Source organism: Prionailurus viverrinus, chromosome E1 (genome assembly GCF_022837055.1).
Source record: "Prionailurus viverrinus isolate Anna chromosome E1, UM_Priviv_1.0, whole genome shotgun sequence".
NCBI lineage: Eukaryota > Metazoa > Chordata > Mammalia > Carnivora > Felidae > Prionailurus > Prionailurus viverrinus.
In genome coordinates this window covers 12,532,619-12,550,813 of record NC_062574.1, presented here as the reverse complement: position 1 = coordinate 12,550,813, position 18,195 = coordinate 12,532,619, and the positions used below count along the sequence as shown (strand labels likewise).

General features: G+C 57.7%; 1 protein-coding gene and 1 long non-coding RNA gene across 3 annotated transcripts; one reads left to right on the top strand and one right to left on the bottom strand.

The window, feature by feature from the left end:
- Positions 1–3,562: 3,562 nt before the first annotated feature.
- Positions 3,563–5,631, bottom strand: LOC125151623 (uncharacterized). The gene is made up of 2 exons (XR_007146884.1): positions 5,504–5,631; positions 3,563–4,335 (listed from the first exon to the last, which is right to left on the bottom strand). It is a non-coding gene; the product is annotated as an uncharacterized LOC125151623 (long non-coding RNA).
- Positions 4,773–17,769, top strand: NATD1 (N-acetyltransferase domain containing 1). 2 transcript variants are annotated; one of them, XM_047832896.1, is made up of 3 exons: positions 4,773–5,099; positions 12,626–12,744; positions 14,671–17,769. In XM_047832896.1, exons 1-3 carry the CDS (start codon positions 4,994–4,996, stop codon positions 14,785–14,787), a joined length of 342 nt encoding a protein of 113 aa, XP_047688852.1. In that variant the 5' UTR covers positions 4,773–4,993; the 3' UTR covers positions 14,788–17,769. The 2 variants fall into 2 exon arrangements, with proteins under 2 accessions (XP_047688852.1, XP_047688851.1); XM_047832895.1 differs by lacking the exon at positions 4,773–5,099 and having other exon boundaries at positions 10,694–12,744.
- Positions 17,770–18,195: the final 426 nt, after the last annotated feature.

The window sequence follows — 18,195 nt, the reverse complement described above, 5'->3', positions numbered from 1 at the left end:
TCTGTGGGTTCAAGCCCCGCATCGGGCTCTGTGCTGACAGCTCAGAGCCTGGAGCCTGCTTCCGATTCTGTGTCTCCCTCTCTCTCTGTCCCTCCCCTGCTCATGCTCTGTCTCTCTCTGTCGCAAAAATAAATAAAAACATTAAAAAAAAATTTTTTTTAAATAAAAAAAAAATAAAACAGGAAAAGTGAAGGCTCTGTCCAGGGACCTGGGGGTGGCTGGAGTCCAGATGAGGTAAGGGGATGAGGGCTGGCCGGGAAGAATGTTGGGCTGGTGACCAGGGCAGGCATCCCCCGACATCCTACCCACACCCATTCCATGCAGTCTTGGTGGAGCTGAGGTACTGGGGGGGGGGGGGGGGGGGAGGTAAGGCCCAGAGAAGGCCGGTGACTGACCTGGGTCTCACAGCAGAGCCAGGATGGACAATCCAAGCCTGTTCGGGTCTCAGCCTCCAACCTCAGGAAGTTGGACACTTGGTGAGGTTATTCACACCCCTTATCTATTTCACAGATGAGGAAACTGAGGCCCAGGGGTATAGAGCTAGAGAGGCTAAGAGCACAGGTCTGGAGACCAACAGGCTCAAATTCTAAATCTGTCACTTTACTCTCCAAGGAGCCTCCTTCTCATGAGGCTTCAGTCCCCCTGTCCCAGGGGAGGCGGGGGGGGGGGGGCAGTGTGGGCGCCGCACCCATGAGCTACCTTCAACTCGGCATTTCTGTGAGAACCACAGAGCTGAGGACAACGGGCATTGGCCACTGTTGTCGCTGTTTGTGTGGACTGCTGCAGGGGTCCCCTGCTTCTCTGCTTCCCTTCCCATGGTCCATCCCCCACGAAGGAGGCAAAGGGATTCTCACAATGGAGGTCATTATACAGTGCCATGGAATGCTATGGAACCACGGAAAGGAACAGGCTGCTGGCAGGCACAGCACCCTGGACGCATCACAAAGACATCATGCTGACTGAAGGAGGCCGACATAGGTGGCCACGTGCTACGCGTGATTCCATTGATAGGACATGCTGAAAAAGGTAAAGTGATGGGGACAGAAAACAAATCAGAGGTGGGGTGGGGGAGTGGTTAAAGGGGTTCAGGGGAGGGGCGCGTGTGTGGCTCAGTTGGTTAAAGTCTGACTTTGGCTCAGGTCGTGATCTTACAGTTTGTGAGTTCGAGCCCCACAACAGGCTCTGTGCTGGCAGTGCGGAGCCTGCTTGGGATTCTCTCTCTCTCCCTCTCTCTCTGCCCCTCCCCCACTTTCACTCTCTCTCAAAATAAATAAACTTAAACAAAAAAAACTATACCCTGAAAAGGGTCATTTTTATTGTATGTAAATACTACCTGAATTTTTTTTCATTAAAAAAAATGTTTTTAAGTTTTTTTAATTTTTAATTTAAAAAAAAATTTTTTTTAATTAAAAAAACTCCCACAAACAAAAACCTCAACCATGATGGGTACATCGGGCCTCATCTTACTATTCAATGTATTTATATATACTGTATGTTTAAAATTTTCCAATATTAAAAAGAAAAACAAAAACCCTAAGATTGTATCTCTGATCTGCTCAAAACCTTCCCATAGCTCTCTCCTGGCTCAGAGTAAAGGCCAAAGTCTTCACTGTGGCCAGCAAGGACCCTCAATCTATCCCTCAGGCCCCTCAGCATCACCCCTCTCCCCTGGCTCCCTACGCTCCAGCCCCACTAGCCTCAGTGTGTTCTTTAAACATACCTCAGGGCCTTTGCACTGGCTGTTGTCTCTGCCTGGATTGCTTTTCCCCTTGCAACATCTCCTGACTCACTTTCTTATCTCCTTCAAATCTTTCATTAAAAGACCTCAAGTCAGTTGAGGTGGGTCCTGGCAACCTTCTCTGAAACTTCCCCCAATAACATGGCCCATCTCCCACCTGGCAGAATCTCTGGGACATTCGTCCCCAGGAGATGGAACAAGTATTTCTTTCTTTCTTTGCTTATTGTCTCTCCCTCTCCTAGAATGTAAGCTCCTGGAGGGCAGGGAGTTTGGCCTGTTTTGTGTGTCCCCTTAGAATAGTGCTTGGCGCACAGTCGGTACTCAATACATGTTTGCTAAATGAAGTAATGAAATGACTGAATAAATGATATCCTTATACATAGGACCGGGTCTCCATGTGGCCCCACCAGCCCCCAGTCATAGGGGCTTTAAGCAGTCAGGGCTCACCGACCCCAAGACTATTGGGACCCGGCTTTGCTTTCTAACTTCTGGAGTCACACATTCATTCAGCAACCCATCCGCAAGTTCTCCTTCGTGGCCAGCATGCTCTGGGGTCAAAAGATAAAGCAAATCCATTCAACCTGGTATATATTAATTACTCACTTCATCTTTTATTGATCTGCTGCCTTGTTTCACAAATGATTTCTGCACGTTTTAAACACCCCAGCAAGCCACTACATTAAAAAGTAGGAGAAAAAGAAAGCAATCTAAAACAGGTTGGGGCGGGGGGGGGGGGGGTTGGGGGAGCGCCTGAGTGACTCCGTCAGTTGAGCGGTAGACTCTTGATTTCAGCTTAGGTCATGATCTCATGGTTTATGAGTTCGAGCCCTGAGTTGGGCTCTGCACTCACAGAGCCTGTTTCGGATCCCCTCTCTCTGTCTCCTGCCCCTCCCTGACTCATACTCTCTTTCAAAAATAAACATTAAAAATTTTCAAAAAAAAAAAAACAACCAGGGAGGATCTTGGGCTCTTCTGCTAGGCTTGGTGTGCACTGGGACTTGGTGTGCCAGGGACTTATTCAGAGAGGAATCTCCCCTGGACTGAGGCTGGTTGGGAAGTGAGGGCTTCCTGGAGTAGGTGATATTTGACTAATAGCACAAGCAAAGGCCCAGATGGGAAACAGCATGGCCTGTTCATGGAATTTCCAGAAGCAAGTGCTTTGGAGACAAAGAAGTCACCTGAGACATATAAAGGTCACATCTTGCTTGCACAGGATTACAGTCAACCCTGACTCAGCTGAGGTCAAGGCCCCGTCTGACCCCAGAATCTCTTTCTGTCTCCTTGTACATAATGACTCACTCCTCAGCCTTGTTTTTATTTCCAAACTCCATGATACAATGTACACTTGTTAAAAAAAAAAAAATCCTGCTAGGATATTCTCAATAAATACATCTGACAAAGGACTTACAACCAAGCTATAAAAAGAAAAGTCTCCAATAAATCAAAAAGAAGAAAAGTGAACGGGCAAAATCTTTAAACAGGCTCTTCACAAAATTGGATATCCAAATGGCTAAGAGTCTTTCGAAAAAGACTCAACATCATCAGTCATCGGGCAAATGCAACTTAAAGCCGCTGAAAGACCACTTGACAGTCACTCATCAGAATGGCTAAAGTTAAAAGATGCCAACACCAAATGGAACTCTCAAAATTACTATTAGGAGCATAAAATAGTATGGCCATTTTGGAAAAAGGTCTGACAGTGTCTCATAATTTGGTCTCATAAAAGGCAATTTCTCTTACACCTCTCATAAGACACAGCATTCTTGGTAAAGACCCAGCAGGAGTGCTACAATACAGACACTGACAGAGGTGTTCAAGAATGTGTTCAAAAGAGGTGTTCAAGATTTATTCGTAATGGTCAAAACCCGAAAGCAACCCGAGAGCAGATAAATAAATTACAGTATGTGCCCACAATGGAATACCATTCAGTGATGACAAGATAACATAGATGAATCTCACAGATAATGTTGAACAAAAGACATTAGACACTAAAAAGTGCACACTATGATTGTGTTTATGTGAAATTCCAGAAAAATCAAATTAGCTAATGATGCTAGAAGTCAAGGACAGTCCTTACTTGAAAGCGTGGGCCACTGATTGGAAGAGCTGTGAGGGAACCATAAGTGTTCTCTGCCGCGATTTGGGTAGTGGTCATGTGGCAGTGACCTTCAAGCTTGCACCTTAATTAACAAACTAGTAAAGGGTAACCTGTAGTTCATGTGATTCATAAACAGCAGTGGGTGGGAGGGAGCACAGCTTCAAGTGTGAACAAGATGAGGGTCGGAGGAAGGCTGGTCAAGTCCCCCTTTCGGAAAAGAAGTTTGCCGCCACCCCCACAGTCTTGTGAGTCCCTGCCCCTCTTCTGGGACTCAGTTTCCCCAACTGCGGAGTGGATCCAGAGATCTCCACGGCTTCTTACACTTCTGTCTCTTTTGGGGTGAGGCGGTATTTCACCCCTATCCCAAACGAGTCTTCTCAGGATTGTCCCTCCTCACCAGCCATACCTGCATAAGGGTCGGATACGAAGCACCAAGCCTCCCAAGGTCCCAGCTGTGTGACCTCAGGTCTTTCAGTGCCTCAGGCCTCTATTTCCTCATCTGTAAAATAGAGTCAAGCATACCTATTTTTCAGGCTTGTGATGAGAATTTTCACTGAGTGCAGGGAGTCGTTACTGAGCGCTCCCTGTAGCTTACCAGGGCTTTGCTATGCACATGCTGTGCACACAGCAAGTGCTTAATAAATGGTGGCTTCGAGAGGACGATTAGATTCCCCACGGGTGGTTACATCTTTTTGAGAAGGGGTCCGTGTGGGGGGCCCAAAGTTGCTTGCGGGTCAAACGCAAGAGGGGAAAGGGGTCCTGGTGCAGACGGGGAGCGCGTTGTTTTGTTTGCGGCGGCGAGTGGAACGCGGCCCGCGAGGCGCACGGCCCCTTTAAGAGTCGAATGGAATGTATCAAAACAAAAAGGTCGCGCGCCCACTGGCTGCGCGCCGCACGTGACCTCACAGCTGATTTCCTGGCCCCCCTCCTTTTTTTTGTTGCTGCCGCCGCCGCGGCCGCCGCCGAGTGTCAGTTTCTGCGCCGCCGCCTGCGGTCTCCCGGCTGCGGGCTGCCGGCCGTCCCGAGTCTCCGTCCCCGCCGCAGCCGCCTCCGCCGCCGCCGCCGCCGCCGCCGCGGGCCCGCGCACCGCTCCGCGCGCCCGGCCCTGCCGAGCAGGCGCGGGCCGCGGGTCCCAGCGGCCGCTGCCCGGCGCGCAGATGGCGCACTCGGCGGCCGCCGCGCCGCTGGGCGCGCTGGAGCAGGGCTGCCCCATCCGCGTGGAGCACGACCGCCGGCGCCGCCAGTTCACCGTCCGGCTCAACGGTAACGCGGCGTCCGGCCCGCCCCCGCCTTTTGTCTGCGAGCAAGCGGGGCCCGCCGAGGCCGCCCCCTAGCTGGGGCGCGCGCCCCCGGCCCGCGGCCCGGGAGGGGCGTCGCGAGCGCGCGCCGCGGGGTGGCCTCCGGCGGCCGCCGCTCGGGTGCTGCTCCGCCCGGCGCCCCGGGATTAGGCCGGGGGCTGCGCTCGCGGGCTTGGTGGGGGCGCGGCCGACTCGCGGGCTGGGGAGGAGCGGGCTGCCCGGGAGAGGCGCGCCCACGCGGAGCGCCCCGGGCAGGCGGGCAGGGGACTCCCCCCCCCCCCCCCCCTCCCCGGGAAGGCAAAGGTAGAAGTAGGGCCAGCTCGGGTGTTCTGCGGCCGGCACCCTGCTTCAGCTACTCGGGACCCTCACCTGCTGGAGCGCGGCTGTTTTCCGGTGTTGGACACCCCCTGAGGGCTGCCGTCAGTGGTCCTGGAGTGTGGGTCAATGGGGACGTCTCCCCTTTCCCTGGGTGCTAAATGGCTTCTTGCCGCCCCCCGGACTTTAGCTTTCCTGCACCGACAGAGTTGGGAGAATCTTCTGAGCAGACCTAGGGCGAGGGAGAGAGTGAAGTGTCTGCCCCGGTGGGGACGATGGAGGGGAAGGTGTCACCGTCAGCCCCCATTGGCTCTCAGGCTTTGGCCAAGTTGCCTCATCTGTGTGCCCCAGTTCCATCTTTGCAATGGTAATACCACCAGCGCACTCCTCTCCGCTGGTTGTAGGGATGAAATACAATAATGAGAGTGAAGAAGGCTTAGAATAGCGCCGGCAGCATAGAGCAAGTGCTGATCAGCGTGGACTGATCACTGTTTTTAAAACCAGAAAGTAAAGTCGAGTCTTCATTTCCTGTAAAGAAAGTTTCCACCACTTACTAACCCATACTCCCTCCCGGCTAAGAGGTCTGGGGGATTGAAAAAAGAATTATAAAATCCAGGACCATGAACTCCTTGTGCACCGCATTAATAACTTTTTCTTCCCTCCCAGCTGGGCCCCTGGAGGCAGTGTCCAAGCCGGAAGGGCCCTTAGGGGCCATTGTGCCCATTTCTGAGAGAGGAAGGCAGGGGATCAGAAAAGGGAAAGGCTTGCCTGAAGTCAGGCAGTAAGTTAGGGCAGAGCTGGGATAGAATCCTACCTGGTGTGACTCCTGGAATGGGCTTGTCCAGCCTGCACTTGGAAGCAGTCAGGAAAGGCTGGGGCTGGGGCTGGGGCCTGGACATTTCTCAGGCCCTACCACATCCCGGTGGTGTGGGCACTATCACCTCCACGTTATGGATGAGTAAACTGAGGTTTGAACCACAGGGACAGTGATTTGCCCCGCATTACCAAGCGCCAGAGCTCAAACCCAACTGACCCTATGCAGCGTTCTTTCCTTGTGGACCTAAGGCCTTCCACCGCCATGGTGCTCGCTGTGGCCTAGCTGGCCATGACACTCAGGGCTGGCCATTCCTGTGTGGAGGGTCCTTGGGGTTTTTCAGATCCTCTTTTCTGAGGTTCCAGAGAGGCCTCTGGTTCCCTTGGGGGCTCCTCTGTACATTCATAGAGACAGAAGAAAAAGGGAACATTTGGGGTTTTCCTTTTTTTTTGCAAATCAGTACAGCCGAAGGACACCCCTCTAGAATTGGCTGTGGTCAAGGCTGGATGTGGGCTTGGCTTTATTTCTAAACTTGCCTCCTTCCCTTCCCCAGATGGCTAAGTATAAAATGGCCTGGGCTCCCCAGCCAAGCCCCGGGAGGAGTGGGAGGCGGCCAGCTTCTCTCCAGCCTGCAAGGTGGGGTCTGGGTGTGTATATGGGGAGGGGATGGAGATCATCTCCCTCTGGGCCCAGTCCTGCCTCGGCTGCCGAGGGGAAACAGCCTGTCACGGCGGCTCCTGAACCGCAGAGCAAGCCCTGGAGACTGGCTCCTTGTGCCCCTTGAGAGACGTGAATGCCTAGGCGGACAGCCAGAGCAGCCCCAGGGCTCCTGGTGCAGGCTCTGGGGCCATCCCCCCCCCTCCCCCCCCCCCCCCCCCCCCCCCCCCCCCCCGCAGAGCTGTGCTGATAAGCTTCCAGCAAGCTCTGGTTCTGGGTGAGGGAAGAGACTGAGCAGCTGCATTCAAGTCCTCATGTTCCACGAAGGCCCTGGGCATGTGAGGGGCGGGGGGAGGGGACACTGCTCTTCCCGTTTGGCGGATGAGGATGCTGAGATACAGGGAAGCGACCGACTTGCTCGAGGTCTTGTACCTGGGAAGGGAAGAGTTGGGATTCCTTCCACAAGTCCTTATTGAGCACCTACCGGGTGCCGAGCATCATTCTAGGTGCTGAGTCCTCGTGGGGCTGACAGTCTAAAGGGGTAGTGAACAGTAAAGAAAGCTTAAAGTGTCCTAGAAACCAAGGGCCTGGTGAGGAATAAAGCAGGGCAGCGGGAAGGTGTGTTGGGAAAGGGCTGCTGTTTAGAATCAGATGTCCAGAAGGGCCACTCTGGGAAGGTGCCATCTGAGTAAAGACCTAAAGGAGGCAGGGAAGGGGGTTCTGAGTGGAAGAAGCAGCAAGAACAGGGGCCCTGCGTTGCCTGGTGTGTATCCAGAGAAATAGGGAGTGGAGTAATGGAGAAAGGAAGATTCGGGGATCGCAGCAGATAAGATCAAGGGGTCATGGGGTGGGGGGGTACCAGGGCCACAGAAGCCACTGAGGACTTGGCTTTGACTCTGAGTGAGGTGGGTGCCTGGGAAGGTCCTGAGCGGAGGAGGCTAGACGGGATGTTCTGGGCTCCTTCCAGCTGCTCCCAGGGGACCAGACTGTGTGGGGCAAGATAGAAGCAGGGAGGTAGCTACTGCACTAGTCCGGACATTGTGAGGAGGGCTGGGGAGAAATGGCCGGGTCCTGAAGAGACGAAGAAGGGCGCGTGGGTAGAGCATGAGATGATGCCGGAGCTCAGGCTTGTCCCCCACATCCAAGTTCTGAAACACTAGCTTGCGCACGCCCATTTCCCAGGAAACAAGGGCACACAGCCAGTAGGCATCTAAGCCAGAATTGAGCCCCTATCCCTGGCAGGTCCCTTCCTTGACCTCTCCTCTCCCCTCCCGGCCAGGGCCGAGTTTCCCACATGCCGCAAGTAGGAGGGTCATCTGGGGGGTCCTAGAATCCTGGTGCTTTCCACATCCTCTCTGACCCCCATTTTGCAGATGGGAAGACCAAGTCTCCAGAGAGTTGGCAGGTACCTAGAGCAGGGAGGATGGAGAGGATGCCTGCACTGGCGAGAGGACTAACCCAGTATGTGGACGGACTCGCCTGGGGGACCCGCAGGCTCTGGCCTCATGTGCCTCCTGGCTGTGGTGGGTTCTGCCCCTCGCACTTCTCTGGGTCACAGCCCCGATGTCTAACCCACCTCGAGCCACTGATGTGTAGCCCCTCCCCAAACCAGCCTCTATATGTGCAGATGCCCAGAAAAGCCAGCCAGGTGCTTCTTGGGCCTGCCCCCCTGCTCTGGCACCCACTTGTCCTAAGTCTGCTACTTAGGCTCCCAGAGGGAGCAGAGGGCCCGGGTTCCGGCTTTGCCTCTGCTTCAGTTTCCTGACCTGTACAATGGGTGTTTGGATCCACCGGCCCCCGACTCAGGGCCCGTTCTGGCACAGCAGGGTTGGTGGCTCTCTCCAAAAGTCCCACATCTCCAACCCTGACTCCCGGCTCCTCCTTCCGGCCTGCCAGGGAAAAGAATTTCTCGGTGACCACTTTCCCTGATGGCTTCCCGGGGACCTCGGTCCTCAGTGGGGCCGGATGGAGGGTGCCAGAGTGGAGACACCCAGGGCAGGGCCCCATTAGCGGAACAGCTATAACTTTCCTCAGAATCAGTTACAGTTCATGACCTCGATGTGATTCTGCGGTCCGGGAGGGTGGTACTGATTGTCCCAAGCAGGAGAGGTAAGGTCTTGGACACAGAGGTCTCAGGATTGGCCTGAGGTCCCCTGGCAAAGCTGGGACTGGAACTCAGGGCCCCACTCTGCCCTGGGCTTGTTCCTGTGGCCCCCCCAATGGCGAGCACTGACCCCCTTGCTAGTGAGGCTTGGAGTTCTTGGCAGTTCATGGGACCTGGCCCAGATAAGGGTCTGGGGCCCAAGCAGGCGGCAAGAACAGTTCAACAAAGGCTGGGGGGTCAAGAGCTGGGTGTGTGTAAGGAGCCACAAGGCCAGTGTGGCTGGACCAGGTCCCCCTCAGGTGAGAGAAAGGATCCAGTGGGCGGACTCAGGGAAGCCAGCAAGGCAGCCGGAAGAGGGTGCCTGTGGACACGTGAGCACTGGCCAGATTCCAGGCACATTTTGAAGGTTATGTCCATGGACCTGCTGAAGGATCAGGTCAGAGTTTGAGAGGAAAGCAGGGCACGGAGGGCCCTGAGGATCTTGGCCTGAGCCACGGGAAGGTGGCCGTTTTCTGGGGCTCTCCAGGCGTCAGGTGTGGGTGGTTGGGACCAGGTGACCTTTGCTGCCCCTCTAAGGCCCAGGTGCCAGGCCACGGGCCAGGCTCCCCAAGACTGTTCACTAGGGGTCTCTGGGTCCTCCCCAGCCTGGAGTCCTGGGTCTGGCCAGCGGGAGAATTCAGTACAGAGCTTTTCCCTCACACGTAGCCGACCCACCCTGGTGGCCCCAGATGCCTTTTTGTACCCCTTTCAGGTAGAAAACTCTCCTAAGTGAACTCAGCCCCACATGCTGCCAGCCTGTGTGACTGCCTCTTGGAGCCTCAGTTTCCCCATCTGTAAACGGGGCTGTAAGAACCTTACCCATTTTGTGAGACCGTGGAGAGGATTGGTGTGTGGAGAGAGCTGAGCACGGGGCTGCCCGTGGCAGGGCCCCACAGATGTGAGCTGCCCGTCATCTCCCTGAAGGCCAGCCTGGGAAAGCCAGGACCCCAAAGCGCCTTCCTACTGCTCTCCCTCCTTCATTTGGGTTTGCCCCCTCCCCAGCCACTGGTCTCAGAACGTTCCACCTCAGGGCCTTTGCACATGCTGTTCTTAACCACCTGGATAGCTCACCCCCGCATCTCCTCTTGGATGGTTTGCCTCCTCCAGGTCTTTGCTCCAAAGAGGCCTCCCTGTATACTCTGTTTAAAATGGTAGGCCTTCCCTCTTTGCTGTCCAACTGCTCGCCTCGAGTCTTCTATTACGGTGGTTTTGTTTCTCTGTCTTCCTCCGCGAAGGCAGGGTCAGTCCATTTTCTTCACTGCTGCATGCATAGCATCCAAAACCCTGCCTGACACATAGTAGACCCTCCGTGAGTTTTGGGGTAATTAAATGGCCAGGGCAGGCAGACAGCTCCTCCGGTGACTGGTGACCAGCTCGGGCCCAAAATAGCCTCCTGGTCTCTGCTCTCCTGTCCTGGGTGAGCTGGAGTAACTCCAACAGATGCAGGAGCCGAGAACCGAGTCCCTTGCGACACAGCCGGGACAGGCTGCCGTGGAGGCCACAGCCGGACCCTGGCCCCAGCTCAGCCGGCAGAGCCACAGTTGGGACACAAGGAGGAGATGTTGGGGGTCTGGAGGCGGGGGGAGGAGGCAGAACTGGGGCCACCATCACTGGGGCTGAGAAGGGGAAAGGGCGTTCCAGGCAGAAGGAACTGCCAAGGCAAAGGCCCGGCGGCAGGAGGTGGGAGGCATGTTGGGGGGGGGGGGGGGGGGGAGGGGCAGGAAGAGAACTGGGCTGAGGCTCCGGAGGCCTGGGTGGCAGTTTCCCCTGGCGCTCGCTGTGGTACTTGGATCTCTGGAGCTCAGTTTCCCCATCTGGAAATTGGAAGATGAATTGTAGCCTCCCTCCTGGAGCTCTGGGGAGAAACAGAAAGCCTCCCGCATGGGATCGGGCCCTGGTGCTGTGTCCGACTTGCTGCAAGACCCTGGTCCGGTCATTTCTGTCTCTAGGCCTGTCCGTCCTCCACACCTGCCATAGATGGGGAGCCCAGACGGCACTAGGGGCGAATTCTCTGGGATGCTTTAAAGTTAAAACACATGAGAGACAATTCGCTTTTAAAAATTAGAAAGATAGGGGTGCCTGGGTGGCTCAGTGGGTTGAGCGTCCAAGTTTGGCTCAGGTCATGATCTCACGGTTTATGGCTTCGAGCCCCACATTGGGCTGTGTGCTGTCAGCATGGAGCCTGCTTTGAATCTTCTGTCCCCCGCCCCCCTTCATCCTCTCGTGCTCACTCTATCTCAAAAATAAAATTTTAAAAACATTACAAAAATTAGAGAAAGACCCTTGGCACTGACATGTTTTCTTTCAGGGGCAGTGATTTGTATTTTCTAATCTCAGGGCCTTTGCATTGACCACACCCTCTGCCTGTCCCTCCCTCAAGCACCCCCTCGGCTCAGAGGTTTTCTTGGAGGGATCTCCCCAGACTGCCCCCCTGGCTAAATGGCCCCGTCTTGCCCCCAACCCACTTTACTTTTTCCTTCGCACACTTGCAACTGTTTGAAATGATAAACCGTGGAGTTGTTCTCAACTCTTGTTTCTCTCACTTACCACGTCCGAGTCATCGGCACATCCTGCTGGCTACACCTGCAAAACACCCTCAGACTTTGATCCCTTCTCGCACCCCCACTGCCCCCACCCGGGGCTGTGTCCCCATCATCACTCACCTGGACTAGCGCAGCAGCCGCCTCAGCTGTCTCCCTGCTCCTGTCCCCGGCCTGTTCTCGAGGCTGCCAGACGGATTCCACAAAGTCATGAGTCACCTCCTGCCCCTCCTCTGCCCACGACCCTCCTATGGCTCACAGCTCACAGAGATCTAAGAGGCTCTGTGGGACCTGCTACTGTCACCTCCCTATTCTCACCTTCTCCCGCTTTGCCCACACTGCTCCAGCCACCCGAGCCTCTCACTGTCCCTCAAACACACCACACCCCCTCCTGCTTCAGAGCCTTTCGCCAGCTGTTCCCTCCGCCAAAACACTGTTCCCCCAGACGTCCCAGGGCTGACTCCCTCTGCTCCTTCCTGTCTCCACCAGACACTCCCTCGGCCCCACCCTCTGCCACGCTACACATTAACTTGTTTTCCTTGTTTATCCTCTCTCTGTCTCCCCTTCTAGCCATTTCCACTAGGGCAGGGCTCTTTGTCTGGCTTGCTTGTGGGTGAGTCCCAGTATCAGAAACAGTGCCTGGGGCTCAGTAAACACGTGTTGAGTGGAATGGATGGATACATGGTTGAATGGACAGATGGACCCATCGGACGGCTGGGGACTAGATGGGTGGCTGCATGGCTGAGATGGCTGTGTAGGTGGATGAGTGGGTAGACGGATGGCTGGTGCTGAGGTTGCTACTCAGAGCGTTTTGTAGAGACAACCTCGTTTAGTCGTCAAGCTACGTATGAGGAGTGCTTTCTCATATCCCCACTTTATGGATGAGGAAACTGAGGCACAGAGACATTATTCAGGATCCGACTCTAGCAGCGTGCCTCCAAGTGCCCGTCCCTCCACCAGTTGCCTGAGTCAGGCCCCGAGAGTCGTCACAGCCTCACCTGTTCACCACCCTCCGTCCGCAGGATGTCACGACCGGGCCGTCCTGCTGTATGAGTACGTGGGCAAGCGGATCGTGGACCTACAGCACACGGAGGTCCCCGACGCCTACCGCGGGCGCGGCATTGCCAAGCACCTCGCCAAGGTAGGGGGCGCGGAGGGTGAAGGGTGGGGAGAGGGAGCCGCCCCCGCGTTCAGCTAAACCATGGTCCCGGGGGCTGGTCGGGGCCTGTGTCTTGGCTGACGTGTAGACGGGTGCCCCCCGCCCCGGCCAACAGGTTACAGCTGGGAGTATGCAGGCGTCAGGCAGCACACTTTGCCTTCCCCCAGCTCCTCTGGGGCCCGGGTTTCGGTAGGGCTAAGCCTCCTGGCCACTGATGCCTGCCGTGCGTCAGGAGCTCACTGGCTGGGGCCCCAGCACCCGGCATATAGTCCATAGGCGCTCAGTAAATCCTTCCTGAACAAGTGGAGAAATGAACGTTCGAGTACATTGGCTTGTGCCACAGCCCCCAACCCCAGCCCCTTCATCCAAAAGCCCCTCAAACCCCAGGCCGGCTGGAGAGCACGTTTGGGCTTCATGCGGGGAACTGCAGCCTGGAACGGAACGGCCTTCCGTTCGTTCTCCCGAGGGCCACTCCAGGCCCACGTTCCCTCCGCCCGTCCTTCGAACCTCCACCCCGACCTCGGGCCTCTGTTCCTCCTCCAGCCTCTGCCCTGGTTTAGTTGCTGACCGGGGCCAGCGGCTTGTGCCTGAGTATTTCAGACATGGCTGTCTTCTTCCTTTAAGGGGGACAAGCTGTGAGTTGGTGTGGGGGGGCTGTCCCGTGTTACTGAGGAGGAACCCTGGGAGTTACCCACCTGGGTAGAGGGGAGGTGGGCCGTGGAGCAGGGTGCACCCCTCCCTCACGGCCTCGGCCAGCCACGGGACCTGCTGGAGGCCCCGTCCGGGACTCCCCTGAGCTGTGCCTGCCGAGGGCACCAAGTGTTCACCGTGTGGCCTCTGACGGGTACCTTCTTGGTCCTTCGGTTTCTTTTTCTGCGAAACGGGAGCAGAGACTGGAGTTTTGTCTCTTGAGGGTCTCAGGTAGTGAGTCCTGAGACGGGGTGTGGACGGTGAGATGCACCAAGGCCTGCTCGGGCACGTGGGGCTGGAGGGTCACGCTGGCCAACCTGGAAGCACGGGGTCCCTGGTAGGTGCTCAGTAAATGCTGCTCCCCTTCATCAGACCAGCCAACCCCACCCGGGCTGTCTTCCACTTTGTTTCAGCAAACGTTTATTAAACACCAGCCGTGTGCAGCATCCTGCCAGGCACCAGAGGCAGGGCGTGCACCAGACAGGCCCTCGTTCTCCGTCTCGTGAGCTCGTTGGTGCACACAACCACAGCCACAGATGAAGGCCACACACTGGCACCCTCATCGCTTCCCCCACGATTGGCTTTGGGAGCCCTGTAAGAACTAAGCGTGACCTCTGCTGGGTGCGGGGGGCCCTGGGGCGCCCCTGACCCAGCCTGAGGGTAAGGTTCCAGAAGGAGGCATCAAATGAGTGGCCACATGGAGATGAGGGAAAAGGCGCTGTAGGCGGCAGGTGCCTTGGGAGCACAGAGGCCCTGAGCTCAGCCGGGGCAGGTGCATTGGGTGACAGGTGTCCTGGTGGCTGGTGGGGAGGGGCGGGGAAGGAGGGGACGGGCCAGACCGGCCACGGGGAGGGGGTTCTCCTGCTCCGCGTCCACCCGATGCCGTTCACAAGCGCAGAGCTGTGCCCGCGTGGCTGCCTGGGTAGAGACTCCCTCCCAGGGCAGTTTTGAGCGGGGCCTTTGGATCCAGTCCTGGCCTGTTCACTTCAGTGCCGTGTGGCCTCGGGCAGCGTACCAAAGCTTTCTGCCTCGGTTGCCCCAACTGGAAGAGGAGGATGGCGGCAGCACCTCCCACCTTCCATTGCAGACCAGGCAGAGCATCGGCCGGCCGCGCGGCAGCCAGCTCCCGCCCTCGGGGTCGGGGAGCAGCCGGGAAGCGCGGTGGCAGGGGTGCGGGCTCCAGGCACTGACCGCCTTTCTCTCTGCCCCGCCTGCCAGGCCGCTCTGGACTTCGTAGTGGAGGAGGACCTGCGGGCCCATCTCACGTGCTGGTACATCCAGAAATACGTCAAGGAGAACCCCCTGCCGCAGTACCTGGAGCGCCTGCAGCCATAACCCCGGCCCCGCAGGGCGGGAGCCCTCCATGCCAGACCTCTCCTCACGGCCTTCGCCCTGGCCCTCCTCGTGCTCTCAGGAAACCCGCCCCTGCCCCGGGGGACAGACTCAGAGTTATTTTTGTAAGGACACTCACCTGTGGCTCCTGGAGGCCGCTGGCCGAGGATGGGCAGTGGTCCAGCTATCCCGGTAAAGGGGAGGCCGGGCAGCCGAGGGTCCGGCCGCTCCCCCTCCTCAGACGCTGGCTGGCTTCTCAGAAGGCCACCCGGGCCGTTTGCGGGCAGGCCTGTGAGGGCCTGCCGCCAGGACCGGAGCGTGCTCAGGGGCGTCCCGTGGCCAGTCTGGCTCCCCCCTGCTGTTCCCAGCTCTGTGATTGGCAGTAGGGCCAATTTGGGGCCCCATCTGCCACCACCTACGTCTGTGTCCTTTCTGCAGATGAGGAGGGTGTCCCCCCAAGTGGAGAGGTGCAATAAGAAACCTCGTGTGCCAACTTGCCGGGGGCGTAGCACCGAGCCACGGCTGCCACCAGCACTGCCCCTTCTCTTCCTCCGGCTCGTGTGCCCTGGCACCGGGGGGCAGGCCAGGGCGAGGGGCGAGCCTCCTTCACGTGCAGAGCCCGGAATGGGTGTACACGTGAGCACACATGCACACGCACACACATGCACGCACACACACGCATATGCGCACACACACAGGACACTATGTGCAGGGCTGTGCGTCAGCGGAGGGAGCGCCGGGTGTTCTCTCCGTGGTACCTGTTCCCTTCACTCCTTGCCCCCTGGCCTGTCAGCTCTGCAGGAAATCGACACCCACCCGCTACCCGCCCCCACCCTCCGTTTGCCCCGACTGCCTGGAGCCAGCTCCGGGTGTGGCCCGAGCAACCAAGCACTGGGAAGCCCCCCTTCACCGGCCCCTTGGCCACCTGCAGGGTGGGCTTTCTCAGAGATGACCCTATGGAGCTCGAATGGGAGGGAGGCGAACTGTCCTCAAGGAACCGTCCTCAGCACCCAATGGGAAGAAACATTTCTGCGGAGGGATTTCCTTCATGGCCGCTGGATGTCAGAGCTGCTTTTCTCTTTCTTGGCAAGCTGGTGGCCGGGCACGTTCTGTGGCCTGGCTGGAATTCCGGGGTTCCTCCCAGACCAACTTTCCTGGCCTGGGAGGTGCACACCAGCACCCTTTGTTCTGCCGGCCTTGTGAGCTGGTTAGAGCTCGGGGTCCTGACCTGTGCCCTACTTCCCACAAGGTCAAATCCGTGCCCGCTCCTCTGTGGGGCTGGAGGGCGACCCTGGGGTCAGAGTCCCTCTGGGGGACTCTGAGATGTCAGTTAACAGCACATCTGGAGGGGTATCCTGTCCCCTTCGGGCCTCCGACTGGGGGAGGGTTTGGGGAGGTGTGTGTGTTCGGGGTACTGGTTGCCAGGTGACCCCTCCCTTTTCTCTGACTCGCCATGGCATCCACTGGCCTGCGGTCGGCCTTTTCCGCTCACCTCTTCGCTTCCAGTCTCTGCACCAAGCTCACCGCTACCACCGCAGCAGCTCAGGGGCCACCGCAGACATTTGCACAGACACCTTCTCACCCAGTGGCAGGAACGTCTAGATCAGCAGGTGCACAGAGGCCCGACAGCCTGCCCACTGGGGGTCCCTGAGCCCCAGAGAGGCACTGCCCTTAGCATCCCCCACCCACTCCATGTGCCAGCCCCCAACCCCACTCTGGCCTCCAAGAATTCCCCGAGGGCTGAGGACACCCCTCACTTTCCCACCGTGCTCCTCAGCTCTGTTTGCGAAGGGCTACCGCGAGGAGTCAGAGAATCGCCTAGGCCTCCGCTGGGCTGGGAGTCCCTGGGCAGGAAGAACCCAGCAGGAAGTAGGCTCGGCTGCCGAGTCCCCTCCGAGGCTGGGGGTATCACATCCCTGGTGCAGTCTGAGGAAAGAGCAGGCTGTAGGCCCAAGAATGGACAGATGGGCCTTCTCCCTCTGACTCCTGAGGCAGTGGGGTTGGGGGTCCCCTCCCACTCCCCACCCACACATGCCTTCCCAAGGTCAAGCACAGACTCAGTCATGAAAACTCCTCCCCAGTAGCTCAGCAAGCTGGTGCTGCTTCCCTCCCTGGTCTGCAGGGTGATGTGGGTACCAGGAGAGTACTTGGCCCCAGGGTCCCCCGAGCCCATCCACGGGAGGGTGCCCTGCAGCAGTGGCACACGGGACCCCAGGGCCTACAGGAGCAGAGAGCCAGGTGGCATCAGGAGGGAGCAGCCCTGTTCTAGTCCCCAGTGTGTCCCAGCCCGAACCTGTGTTCTTACAGCAGGTGACGTGCCACACTGGGCAGCATACACACAAAACACTTAGTACTTGAACCAGGAGAAATGCAGGGTCTCGGGGGCCGTGTACAGCCCTGGGCCCAGGAACAGCTCGTCCCCAGTTCCTGCAGGAGCAACCTGGAGCCTCCTCAACTCCGGCTGCCTTAAAGGACCATTGCCCCCACTACGGGGCCCTCAGCCTTCAGCAGAGTCTCAAAGCAACAGCCTGCTCTCTGAGGCTGGGACCCCGCCGTCTGCAGCAGACGCGGGCCCTGGAGCCCCCAGCCCACCTCCACCGGCCTGCCCCGGTGCTACTCAGTCTGTTCCAGCCTCACCCCCACCCATCCGCGGAGTTCCAGGAGCCCTTCCTCAGGAGGCGGGTCACACGGGCCGGTCCTCGCACCACCCTGCAGGGGCAGGGGGACGCTTAAGGATCCCACCCGGGCCCCTCCCCCCCTTCCAGCAGATCTCCCCCAAAGGCCCCGCGCTGTCCTGCCATGTCTCATTTTGTGGGTTTTTCTTGCCCAGTCAAAATAGGGGGTAACTCATGTGCCTTTCCTACTCAGGACCTGTTCCATGTGGTGTCTGGGCCAAGGCTGGTCTCCAGACCTGCTCCCTTTTGTTATTTTTCAAACTCCTGAACAGATTGCATGGCATACATTTCAATAAAAGGTGTGATGTGGCGTGCGGGCCCCAGGACTGCTAGATGCGACAGCGTGGGTGCTCACAGGCCGGGGTGGGGGGCGGCGGTTCCCCAGCATCTTGCGCCTTCCCCACAGCAGTCTGATCCCTGGCCCCCTTCTACCTATTCGATTCGGGAGCCATGGGGTGTGAGGAAGGAAGGGAGAGCAGGCCTGGCAGGCGGTCTCCATTCTGCCCCTGGTCCCTGGCATTCAGCCGCTTACTTAATGAGCGGCAAAGCCCCCATTTTCAGATAAGGAACTCGCTGCGACAGGCACCAGGGCTTGGCTAAGGTCTCCCGGCCAGACACCGGTCGTGTCAGGATCCGGGGACTTTGGCATCCTTTCCCGTGCCGCAGCTCCCACCTCCTGAGGCCACGGCCGTGCTCTCAACAAGGCCAGCGGGGCAGCCGGACGGGGGTCACCAGG

Bases quoted from the DNA above. Each gene is read 5' to 3' on its own strand.
- NATD1 (XM_047832895.1), top strand. From the start codon at position 12,451: ATGAGGAGTGCTTTCTCATATCCCCACTTTATGGATGAGGAAACTGAG. The intron at 12,745-14,670 runs GTAGGGGGCGCG...CCCGCCTGCCAG, and splicing joins TTGCCAAGCACCTCGCCAAG to GCCGCTCTGGACTTCGTAGT.